Source organism: Arctopsyche grandis, chromosome 3 (assembly GCF_051622035.1).
Source record: "Arctopsyche grandis isolate Sample6627 chromosome 3, ASM5162203v2, whole genome shotgun sequence".
Taxonomy (NCBI): Eukaryota; Metazoa; Arthropoda; class Insecta; order Trichoptera; family Hydropsychidae; genus Arctopsyche; species Arctopsyche grandis.
Window position 1 is genome coordinate 5,207,385 of NC_135357.1, and position 13,374 is coordinate 5,220,758.

Genomic DNA, 13,374 nt, shown 5'->3' on the forward strand with positions numbered 1-13,374 from the left:
TGTGGTAGAGCAAATTGAATTTCAATTTATATACAATATTTAATTTCAATTTATTCTTGTAAATAGAATAAATATCAATTTAAAAGACTTTTAGTCACCAGTAAGCGTTTGCGTTCTGTGGTATTGATATATGTATTATTAATATCTGTATTTCTGAATGCGTATTTTTCTGGCTGAAATAAATTAGCATTGATAGTGACTTTTTATTAAAGATACTGCCAATTTTTATTACCGCAAGTGTCAAATTATGATTTTGTACATTGTTACAAAATCTCAATGCGTGTATGTATTTATTTTATGAGTACAAAACACAAGGTAACTATTAATGAAATGTTAAATAATATAAACACGTTGTTAAAATTTCATAATTTTAGGTGTCTAAAAAAAATAATGCATTTTTAATTTTATTAAAATTAATTGAAAGTTTTATACCTTATAAACACAGAAATATTCCAATTTTAAAATTGATTAGTACATTCACAATAATGTATGTACTTAATGTTTATTTACTTGGCGGGGGGGGGGAGGGGTATGTGTCCAGGGGGTAAGTGTCCTAGAACCACAAGTATTATACATACGTGAAATAAAACTACATACATATGTATGTACATACATACATATGTATGCATGATATTTATTTTATACGTGTTAAACGTTTATGGGTGCCGTAAAGTTCGATTTTATTTTTATTTATTTTTTACATCGTTCGATTTTGAACTTCGCAGACTTTCCGCTGAAATCTCGTTCGCAAACGAACCAATGAAATTTTCCCATTAAAATTCCATCGCTTTTACCGCCAATGAGTGGGAGCGGTCGGTGCCTTTGAAATGGAAGAAGTCGCCCGAATAAAGGGGCGCCAAAGTGGTCTTTAATGGAAAAACCATTAACATAATTCGATACAAGTGGGACTTAGGGACTCTGAAAGGATACGTTGCGTGCCATATTGTACGCAAATCCCGCCCAAAACGAGGGAAAAATGGAGATTTTGAATATGCTTTGATCTGAGCAATACCCAATATACAGGGCTCTCCGTCCCGTATAAAGTGCGACCGCATTTCTACAGATCGTTTCTGAAAGAGTCTGTAATAAAATTTCGATAGTTCTGATAAATAGGGACGAATTTTTGATGTCCTATGAATGTTTCTTTACTTTTTATATGATATGTGCCTACATTTTTTTCACAATAGTATTTAAATAACACCATCTTGATGAATCATTTCTGTACGATATAAATTTTTTTTTTTTTTTTTACATATATACCAGGAAGGCCTTACAGGTAAATCCCAATGCGCCTTCCTGGCCAAGTACAAATACAAATGCAGCATTTTTATTATAAGTCGTTGAATTGCGAGACACTTAAAAATACTCGCAAATTAACGAGACATCTATGAATTGTACATAAATTTTTATTGTACATCAATCAAATTTCAAATAGTGGTGACATAGTAGGTAGGAAGGATTTTTAACCAATTTTTTTTCCGGGAACCGTTTCAACGATGAAATCAGAGAAAATTGGCAAACTCTGATAAGGAAACGATCAACCTGGAGTCACAAATCCAGGTCTGACCAACAGCATACTCTGAAAAATTCATTTTCATTCAGGGATAGAACCCGGCACCTTCTTGACGGTAAGCAGAAGCCTAACATCCGAGCTATGCTGCTGGCTAAATTTATATGTTTTATATATTTATATTATTATTGGATGAATATATTTTTGCATAATTCAATACACATGTATGTAAATGCGTTTAATTACATATTCAATACACACTGTTCTATAGTAGATTCGATATTCTGGTTTCAAAATTTGGGGAAAAATGTCTAGTACTACACAGCAATCGTCGAATAAGTGTTATAAAATGATGTACAAATGTTTCATAAGTACAGTTAGTGGTATAAATAACATTAACAACACTGAGTAACAAAAAAAATACCAAAACCGAGTCTAGTCAATCTATACTGAGTTCGAATATGACAATATCAAGTGTCTAAAAAAAAAGTATATTTTTGCCTTTAAAAATTCGCTAGATAATTAATTATGAGTATTTCAAGCAATAATAAATCAAAATTAATAGAAAAAATATCGGTCTATTTGTTCCAATACTCACTGTTGGCAGAGCAATATTAGATTTTGAGTTAAAAATTTCAAAAGCCTAAAATCTGTAAAAAAAACGTATTATATTAGGTTTATTAAACAAGGTTTATATTAGGTTTATTAAACGCTCATATCTCATAAACGAAAAAAAGGCAAACAAAAATCATTGTCATAATCGAATTCAGTGGGTCAAATTTAGTAATGATTGATTAGTCTCCGCTTCAGCAAATAATAAACGTGATTTTTTGTTGCTCAGTATAATTATTCCTTACGGAAGTATGAATAGTACAATCGTTATCGTTTATATATTATCGCAGCAGTTTGGCTTAATGGTAGCGTATATATTTAGCACCACTGAGATCGAAGGTTCGAGTCATCGTCAAACTGCTGGTTAGATTTGGGGGTTTTGTGATTCCAAATCGATCGTTTCTCTATCAGAGTTTGCCAATTTTATCTGATCATTTTTGAAACGGTTCCTGAAAAATTGGTATTAGATCATTTCCTGTTTGTCACGAAATCTGTGTGTATAATTTGTAAAAATTATGCACAGTAATCTGAAATCTATAGACATCTCTATAATTTCGTGTTTATTATGTGTATAAAAATTGTGCACAAAATCTAAAAAATAATCCATAGATGTCTCTATGATTATTATTTCTGTACTGATTAATTGTTATATGCTATATATTCTGATTGTATTCTATGTATTAATGTATTTCTGACCGTTATCGTTCACTCGTCGCATTGGAGCGATCTGTAATGACGAATGTACATTGATTGTTACAATAAAAATAAATATATATGAGAACTCTAGCAGGAAGTGAACGAATGCCGTTACCAACCCCTAAGTGTATTCGAGGTCTCCATTGTTAGCCGACAGCACTTAAGTCTGGAGATAATCCTCGAAAACCATAATTATAACGGCGGCTCCTTTTAGCATATGCTACAATATAATATAGATAATGATCGCGATTTTTAAGAAAAATAACTGAAAAATCTTTGTTTTCCACGGACTTTTCTTATCCAGCAACACTGGTCAAAAAATGTTTACCTTAAACTTAATTTGTAATAATTTGAAATCACCATAGAATTTGGCACTTTTTCCTTTTTGATATTGTAAAGCAGTGTTCGCCAAGTGACCTGTTTTTAAGCGTAGTTTATATTTTCGACTAATAAAGGACGAATACTAGGCAAGAAATTGATCTTGTTCTCGCATTTTTTGAAAGAAAATAACTGCAACTGAATACTTATAGAATTTTAGTACCTGACTTGCCCGTTCATTGAGACTATTTTTATTTTTAGCTAATTACTTTTTTCTCTAAGCGAGACATTATTTATCAACCAGCAAGGATGTTCATTTTATTAAAAAAATAATTTTCTCAAAACAGCCGAATAGTTAAAAACAGAAAATAATACTTATTGCAGACGGACAGACCGATGTAGTTAAATTTAAGTGCAAGCCTTAATACAAAAGTAGGTTTAAACCCATCGACAGAAAAAGGAAACGACGGGTCTTATCTAAAATATTTAATACGAAAATATTTACATTGTTATTGATTTATTTTATTACAATACTTGAAACTTGTTTATTTATTTCATTAAAATGCATATTATATTTTATATTGAAAACCCCTGTCAACTGCATTCATAGAAAAAAATAGGCCAATAGAATAATCTTGGAAAAATCAACTTCACCCAAATATAGCTCGCGTGGCGACCAGTGTTCTACAGTCTCTACCTATATAATCATTTAATTAAAATTCACAGGTATTTCCTTCAAAGTTTCAAATTGGAACTCAATACCCACGGGAAATGCACTGTGTCCTAATTTTCCATTATATCATTTAAACATATTACAACAAATCACCATCAAGCAAATTCCTTTAAACCCAATAATCACAAGCGCTCAGTGGTGCGAATCATTTAACCCAAATAATTTTACACCTCAGCATATATGTATGTAAATCACAGAATGACACTGTTATGCAAAATTTAACACTCGAATGCACGTTCCAATATATATTATGTATAAATGCATACATTTTAATGTATCGTAAGCATACATATGTACGTATATATGTATGTATGTATGTAATAGCTAGTACGGCCGCCACCGGTTTATTATAAACGACATTGTTTTGAATAATCCGGTGACTTTTGTATATATGCAAAAGCGTACATACCCTGCGGCTCTCAAACTTTTTCGTAATGTATTCTTGTGTATATTGGGATTTCGGTAGTACGGATCCTATTGTTGCGGATAATCGGTTGCGGTTTATATTGAATATCGTGTGCATGTTGGTTGCTTATCTGAATTGTGTTTTTTTTACGATATCGGTACGGATCTGAAGGTTTGTGCGCCTGGGGGCTATTTTATTTTATTTTTTCGTATTTTTCGGTTGGCTGCGAAACATTTTCATATTGGAAAGTTGAAAATAGCATGTGCAAATATTAAAAATCAACATTCGTTTCGTGCCCTTTGGAATTATGCGTGTGTGAGGAAATTCGCTTGAATGGATAAAAATTATACGTGCTGTTGATCTATATTTGGATTTTTGGATGTAAATATTATTTATGGTTAATTTTTAATATCGGTTTTTTTTATTGAAATCTTCCGAATGAATGAAAATAATATAGCGTAACCAAATTGGTGCTCATCGACGGTATTAATTGGAAAATTCGGGGGCGTATGACGGTTTGTGTTATTTTGTATTGAAATGTTGGGAAAAGGAACGTTTGACAGTGAAATTGGTGGCTCGGAATAAATGGAAAATGCGGTTGCAGTGGGGGTAAATTTAAATACTTGATCACCTGATCTTACGTTCGCGCCAAAAAGGCCTCGACGTATGAAGAAGCTGTATGCAACAGCCAATAAGATCTCGCGACCCATCGACCAATGATATCTCTCCGTGCGGAGATTACACGCTGGGTATAAATATTCTGCGGATTTGTTCGTGCATTGATTAGTAGTTGGCAGGCCGACGGATCAAGAACAATTAACTACCTCTACCACAACTACTGCGTCTTTCACTCCGATCTCGGAATATCCTCTACATGTCCACGCCACAATATATTTACGCACGGTAGTTGAATTGGTTTTATGCTGCAGAACTTTTTGTAGGAAACTAATAACACTTCTAACGTTCTTTGTCCTCTTTTGCTAACTGCCTCAAAATCATAACTCGTGTATATTGATTTTGCGTAAGGAAGTATCGTCTTTGTATTATCACATCAAATTCGTTTATTTTACCGAGGTAAGCCAGTTATCAATAGAATTTTTGTGATTAATTCACAAGAATAGTCTAAATATGATTTTTCAAGTGGAATTTTATTTAATTCTCATATAAAGACAATTTAATATATTATCCCTATTAATTCAATTCAGATTCGTTTAAATACGAGTAAATACTAGTACGAGCTTTTAGCTCGCAATGTTACCGATTTAAAATTCAGCACATTTTCAATTAACCCTTTTAAACGAAAACAAAAAATAGTCTGGCCAGAACACTACCCCAATAAACATGTTTCAATAGAAAATACTCAATATAAAATAGTATTAACAGTGGGAAAAAATCCCAAGTGAAAATACGTACTTTTGACTTTTGATTTGAACTGGACGAATACTTAGAGAGATTTGAAAGCTGAAAAGTACTAAAAATGAAAGATAAAATACCCTACTATAGATTCCAATATTCATTTTGAACAGAAAATTGACAGATTTTGAGACATTGACATAGGTCGCATAGGTATTAGCTAAAAGGACTCATGGATATTAGTCACTAAAGTATTAGATTAAATTCATCAAGATCAATTCACTAGAGACCTGAGGCGTTACAAATTTCAGGGGCCCCCTCAAGTAATTAAAAAATGTTGATACTTACAGAATATATAATTTTATATTCACGTTTAGATGTCACAAAATAATTTGCTTAATGTTAAAATATACGAAATTTTATTATGATATTCATAATAGAAAACACATCTTTTCGAAAATGCAACCCTCAGAACCATTGTCTTATTAAGACTGATTTTAATCAACAGTTTTTAACATTGATTGAAAAAAATCTTCACCAAAAGGCGAAAGCAATGTACATACATATGTACATATTATTAGAAATATTTTACTCGGTTCGTCATAGCGTGCACATATGAATGAGCGTGCACGCTCAAGCGCTCCATAGAGTTTTTATTATCCTTTGAAGGACGGAGCTTCGAGACCGAACGAGTGTCTCGAACCGGGGTCGAGTAAAACCTCAGTATTTTTTAATCAAAATACAGCTTTTCTCAGTAGAAATGGGTTCAATATATATCTTATTAATCATTTTATACATCAAAATAAAAAAAAAGTTTTAGTCCTATAGCATGTTTTTGACTATTTTTGTATTAAAAAATAACGACAAGCATCAACACGCAAACACACATATGTAGGCCAACAGGCGACTGTATGACTAAATAGCCACGCGCCAAAAGCGACGAAAACAATAGCTTACGAAAATAAAGCTGTCTCTTTCTCTCGCATTAATTCATCGATCAACAAGAATATGCAAGCGAACAGTCAAAAACATGACTTATCGCTACTGTCTTTAAATCATACTTTGGAACGTAGAAATCTATAATTGTATTTTTAAGATGTACCCCTTTTCTAAATCATTCAAAATCTATTAAAATAAATTTCTTGTAGTTCATTCAAGGAATACATCAAATATATGGTGCATAGCTTTGAAAACCACATATTTATTACGAAAAACGTAAAAATCGGGGCTTTTGCATACCCCACTTCGGTGAGGGAGGGTTATCTTCGCTGAGATTAGAAATCATAAATTTAAAAAAAGGTCAATTTAGTAAAATTACGAACGCATTGTTGTTTAAGGAAAGCGAGACAAATTAAATAATTTATTTTTTTACTATATAAAAACTATAAAAATTCTAGAGGCCCCGAAATCCAGGGCCTGAGGCGGCCACCTCTTCCACTGCACATACAAAATATTGTAAACAAAAAATGGAATTGAGCAAGAAATTAGTTGCACAAATTTACTTAACGTTAATTGCGAAGAGATTTATAAGAGCTTAATTCTAAAGTTTCTTTAAAAGGTCACCTTTAAAATATTCCAGGAAAAAGTATAAGTTAATATAATATAATATTAGCAAACTTGCTATTTGAAACGTGAAATTATTATAAATTAAATTAAAAAATTGACATTCAAAGAAACCTGCGTTGGGTTTAAGTTTCTCTTTGAAAAAATAAATATTTAAACTATCGTAAGGTTTGAAATTCCCATATTTAATTCAAATCAAACTAAGCTTAAAGCTTTCCCATTAGAATAAACAAAATTCCACGGTTTTACATAATCCCAGTTACACTCAAACGAATCGCGCGGACAGGAATAAATCCCTTATCTCTGCGATCTGAAAGATCCGCGGATATCGCATCGCACGTGGCACAGTTTCGGAAGCGCTTATCGCTCGCATAATCGTACGCTAATTTAACCGGTAAATTTGGCACCAATTTTCGCATGAATCACTAGCGTACGTGACGCCAGGGCCCTCAAACCGCAGACTCGCGGACCCACGGAGATTATCCGATTGCGACATTAATTAGAGCCGTCAATGACGGGGGTGGGGGTGGGTGGGAAGGGGTGGAATTAATGCCTCGTTATTTTGCAAACTGCCGAACAAATTCGCCGGCCATAAATCGCTCTCCGCGACGTATAAATCCATTTGCGTTAAGCTATATTTATATTTGTATAGGTGTGTGTGTGTGTGTGTGTATTGAAAAGCGACAAGTTTTCTTATGGAAATTTGTGTTTGGAAATTTATGGCGGAAAAGTTGTCGCGACAGTGTCGATGTCGACGGCGATTTACATTGTAATGTGATTGATGATGACATTCGGAAAAAGTGTCGTATTGTAAACAAAAGAATGGATGTATGTATGTATGTATGTAAAGGTCGTAAAATATCCTATACATTGTTGGGATTTATGGAGCTAAATTATTTTTTACAGCTCTTTGAAATGTACATTGTATCGTGCGGTTGTGTATTATTATTTTATGCTTATATACATATCATGTTTGTTTGGGTTTGGAATCATATTCAAATAGTGGGTAGGATGGTGGATTTGCCAATTCGTAGAAGATCCGTTTCAACAATGAAATCAGATTAACTCTGATAGAAAACGATTGTCTTGGGATCACACATATCCAAAGTCTGACCAGCAGCATTACAGATAATACTCTAATAGAACATGAACCCAAGAACTTCTCATTGGTTAGCAATGTTAGCATTGGCGATTTAATATACCTACTGTGTACTATCGAGCTATACTGCTGGTTATCAAAATTGAATTTGCAAATACACCTCGGTAATACGAAATATGAAAAACTTTAAAAAACGGATTTAAATAATTAAATATAAGGCAAGTGCTAATACAACCTCTCGCATCAACCTTTGCCGCACTGTAGTGGATATTGAGTGACCAGGGCTTATATTTTATTTTGTTTCCCCATATATAGCCAGCAGTTTGGCTTAGTGGTAGCGTATATATTTAGCACCACTGAGGTCAAAGGTTCGAGTCCTCGCCATCTGCTGGTTAGATTTGGGGGTTTTGTGACTCCAAATCGATCGTTTCTATATCAGAGTTTGCCAATTTTATCTGATCATTGCTGAAACGGTTCCTGAAAATTGGTATTAAATCTAATCCTGCTGTCACAAAATCTGCCTGTGTATAATTTGTAATAATTATACACAGTAATCTATAGATATCTCTATAGACATCTCTATAATTTAGTATTTATTATATGTATAAAAATTGTACACAAAAAAAAAATCTAAAAATAATCCATAGATGTCTCTATGATTATTATTTCTGATTAATTGTTATATGCTATATATTCTGATTGTATATGTATGTATTACTGTATTTCTGATTGTTTATGTAATCTGTATTTCGTTAACGTACACCCGTCGCATTGGAGCAAATCTGTAATGGCGAGTGTATATTGATTTATAACAATAAAAATAAAATAAAAAATAAATATACTGAATACAGGGTTTTCATATTTTATGTATTCCTCATCAAAACCTCTATGATTCGAATAATGTCATTACGAAATAAAAACATTGATCAATATCAACAGAAATGATTATTTTCGCGGGAAGGGATTTTTAAATATACACTCGTCCTAGTAATTCGACTGGTATATATTTTTTTTATTTTTTATTTCATAGAAACATGAACACTCAGCCTTTACAGATCGCTTCAAAGCGACGAGTGCATTTAAACAGATACAATACAATCAATCAATACATAAGCATTTTATATAATGGGATTTCACACAAATATCCACAATGACATCCATGAAGAAATTTTTTGCAGCATTAATTAATCATATTGACATACCTCAAGACGCTGAATAACTTGAGATTAGCAAGAGAGTTAGAAAAGGAGAAGCCAATTTTTACCGGAACAAAATCAGATAAATTGGCAAACTCTGATAAGAAAGATCAACCTGGAGTCACAAACCAAGGCCTGGCCAGCATCGCGACTGTAGTGGGACTCGAACCCGTGACCACGCTGCTCGAAAGCATAATATGCTAACCACTAGTCTACGCTGCTGGTTAATTAATACAAATTGACCTAAAAAAATTGTCACCTTCAGCGTGTTTTTACTTACCTCTTATTAAGTTCACATGGTTTTCGTGTTAGTGGCAATTTTTTATATCTCTTATCTCTTATCCGATCGTTTTCATACTTTGCCATATTGCTCATTTTGGTCATCAATATACGTTAATGTATCGTCTGCCATTACGTTGGAGATAAAATATCGTATACAATGCGTATCAAATATCCAGAATCTCGGATACGGTGACGTCTATGACGGTACGGTAAGCTACCATAATCTATCTTCAACCTTTTCGCCTTGATATGGCGATATCAGATTTTAATTGTTTAAACGCCTATAATTCACTCTATATTTTATAAAATTTGCTCTATAGGTTCTCGTTATCTCTAATATTTAAATATTTATAGTTTTAACTATCATATGTATATATAAATTTCAAATTTGGCGTCTAGCTTCATGTAATGTAATACACGATATATATTGATTTTTGGCCAAATATGTCAAATCTGACATTTCACGGCTAAAAGTATATCTCTTCACGGAGTTTTATCTGCGAGATAAGTATTCAATAAGAAGTTATGTTGTATATAATTGTTAATATGATTTACAATAAGCTTACATACATTTAGTTTTTTACAATAATTTATTTTTCTTCCACAATCAATTATCATTTGAATCTTAACGTTTATGTGTGTACACACATTATTAGTACAAAATCATTACAATGAGTTCCAATTTGCATCTAAAGCTTACTTTTTGAATTACAGTTAATAAATTTAAGTATTTTATTACAAATGTATGAAGTGAAATTGACAATAATTTACAGACATCGTACACGGCTGGTTTTCGTACATATCAATTATATTTGTTATGATTTGAATGTTGCATGCTTCCAACTGTACACGCAAACGACATATGTTTACAAATCATACACGATACTTACACACATGTACATATGTATGTATGTATGTATCGCATATGATTCATACATACATTTGTATATACGTTCATGTCGTACAAATTAATCATTCACTTTATGAACGCAATACAATTCATTGAAAATTTACAAATGTTTTACATACAAAATTCGCACTGTTTCATTAATGGATCAAAGGCATCATCTAACTGTATATAAAGGTATATAAAACTGCAATATAATAAACATTTTGAATATGCTTAATTGGAACTTCAAGTCAAACCATGAGTATTTAATGGGTCTACGTGATGAGACAGAATGTTAAATTACAGAAAACACAAATATCGGAAGGCAAAGATCGAAAATCGAAAGATCTTAAGTCGAAAGATCAAAAAAAATGGTGCATGGTAAACAGTACATACTCACGTACATACTCACTTAATTTACGCGAGCAGGGTACAACAGGAACAAGAGGAACATGCTTTTCCTCCCGTATTCTGCGCGCGCAAATTAATACGGGAGGAAAAGCCTGTTCGACCGGTTTTTAATATATGTACATGTATGTAAACATCATACGACCAATAATATTATTATTATATAATATAAATGTGAAATTGATAAACAATCATCGATTTCAAATAATGTCCTGTGCCTCCAAACCTATCCGTTTATCTCGACAAGAATTTTGAAAAAGTGGGTTTTTTAACTGTGCTAAAAATATCCGCTAGCCACTGTGCTGGACGCCAGGCGTCCACTTAGAAATGTGTTAGATAGTTAAGTGTGCTTAATTATTGCAATTAGCCATAAAATCAATTTATCGTGTATTAAACGTCGAATAATATAAAATAAGTGAAAAAAGGGCCTCAATCCTAGGCGGATTTCATTCTCACACTGACCGTTGAGCGCAGCATACTGAATTCCCACTCTCTTTCGCATCTATTAGGGGCGTGTACAAGGGGACTCATACCACTATTTCCGTAGATATTGATTTATGATTTATTTCGAAATGACATAATTCAGATCAAAGAGGTATTGGATGAGAAATTCATAAAATATGAATACCCTGTATTCAGTATAATTGGAGATATAAAATAAAATATAAGTCCTGGTCACTCGCTATCCATCACAGTGTGGCGTTTGTTAATATATACATTTTTTTAAATTATGATTATGAGTTTTGGCTGATTGATAAGAATTCAAAGTCGCATATTTACTCAAAAACTAACATACAAAGCGTGTTGCTCCAGAAAGAGCGATTTGTATTACGGAAGCGTTATTTTCAGAAAATCGTCATTTTTATCATGTTTCCATTATTATTTTGGAAAAAAAATATTGTAGAGAGCTTCTTTGGGTATCCATCTTAATTTTTAACATTTAAAATGCCGAAGAAATGTATGAATTTTAACCGAAAACAAAAACCAATGCGACATAATTTTGTTTCCTTACACACTAGGAGGAAATTTTTTAATTTACGTTTTTTGTTTAAGCTTTTGAATTATATAATTGATAGTCCTTGTTAATTAAGTATGATCCTATTCCAATATCCAATCAAATCCCTCTGTAATTCTTCATTATTTCGCCTTAATACCTGTTCATTTTTTTACATATAGTTATATATACTTAAGTACATGTAGATCTCGCTCTTCTTTTAATAATATTCCCCCTCATATTGATCGTTTTGGTTCCTATTTGATCATTTTTCTTAGTAATACATATGTAGATACATATATTCTATGTCTAGTATGGTTCAATGCTTCTATTATTTTTTTTCTAATGATATTTTCTGCTTGTTTCAGGAGTTACAGCCGGCAAACTGGCATCATCAGCAAGTAACCCTGCACAACCCGTGCTGTGGCGTGTGCGCCGGAAACCGGGTAAATTACTCTCCATCATTGTTTATTTACATTAATTTATTTTTTAATAATTACTTACAGAGCGTAAAGTGTGAATTTTTCCCAGCTTCCGAAAGGGCGACGGTGCGCGTCGCTCGTTTGCTCGCATTGTTAACACTTTGCAGTCCGCGATAACGAGCTGCCCAGCCAATTAAAAATTGGCGAGTTTTACAAAGTATCGGCAGATTCGTATTTTCGGCGTCGTATTAATCCCACGGTGTAATTTAATTCGATTAATATCAATATTTGAACATGGGGGTGAATAAAACCCTTTGTGTGCGCGCCGATAGTAAACACATATAATATAATGTACAATATTTGCGAAATTCAACAGACCAGAAATAATTTTCGCAACCGTAATTGCGTGTGCGGAATTTAATAAACGGAAATTTTCCCGCTCGCGATGTTTATTTGTCCGAATTGAAAATGAAAACTGTTCGCGTTACTTTACTAATGTATGTGTGTGTGTGCGTTTATTTGTTTCGGGAAAATTTTATTGTTTATTTTAGTATGATTTGTGGATTATTAATAGTTTAATGGCCGAAGATAAATCTGCGTAGTGTGAATATTATAGTGTAGTTAAAAAGCAATTTCGGGATAATTTCAAATACATAATCAATGTTCACGTAAAATTTTGACCTTGAGATTTTGATTGATTGGTTGATTAATTGCCTTGTCGTGGGTTATCATATTCAAACATCCTTTTTGATTTTTTATGCAGTACGCATGCATCGTGCTGATTCACTTTAACACAGTTGATGATTTAATATGTTATCTAAAAAATATAGAATATATGGAATTACCCAATGTAAGCGTGATTCTATATTATGCATGGGGATTACTTTAGTTAC

General features: G+C 32.7%; 1 protein-coding gene across 1 annotated transcript in view; it reads left to right on the forward strand.

Moving 5' to 3' along the window:
• The window catches only part of LOC143909794 (dual 3',5'-cyclic-AMP and -GMP phosphodiesterase 11-like), a 351,948-nt gene that overhangs the window by 101,840 nt on the left and 236,734 nt on the right, over window positions 1-13,374 (forward strand). Inside the window, exon 4 of the mRNA XM_077427969.1 lies at window positions 12,428-12,505. Within this exon, the coding sequence (XP_077284095.1) occupies window positions 12,428-12,505 (78 nt within the window). The remainder of the gene's footprint in view (window positions 1-12,427; window positions 12,506-13,374) is intronic.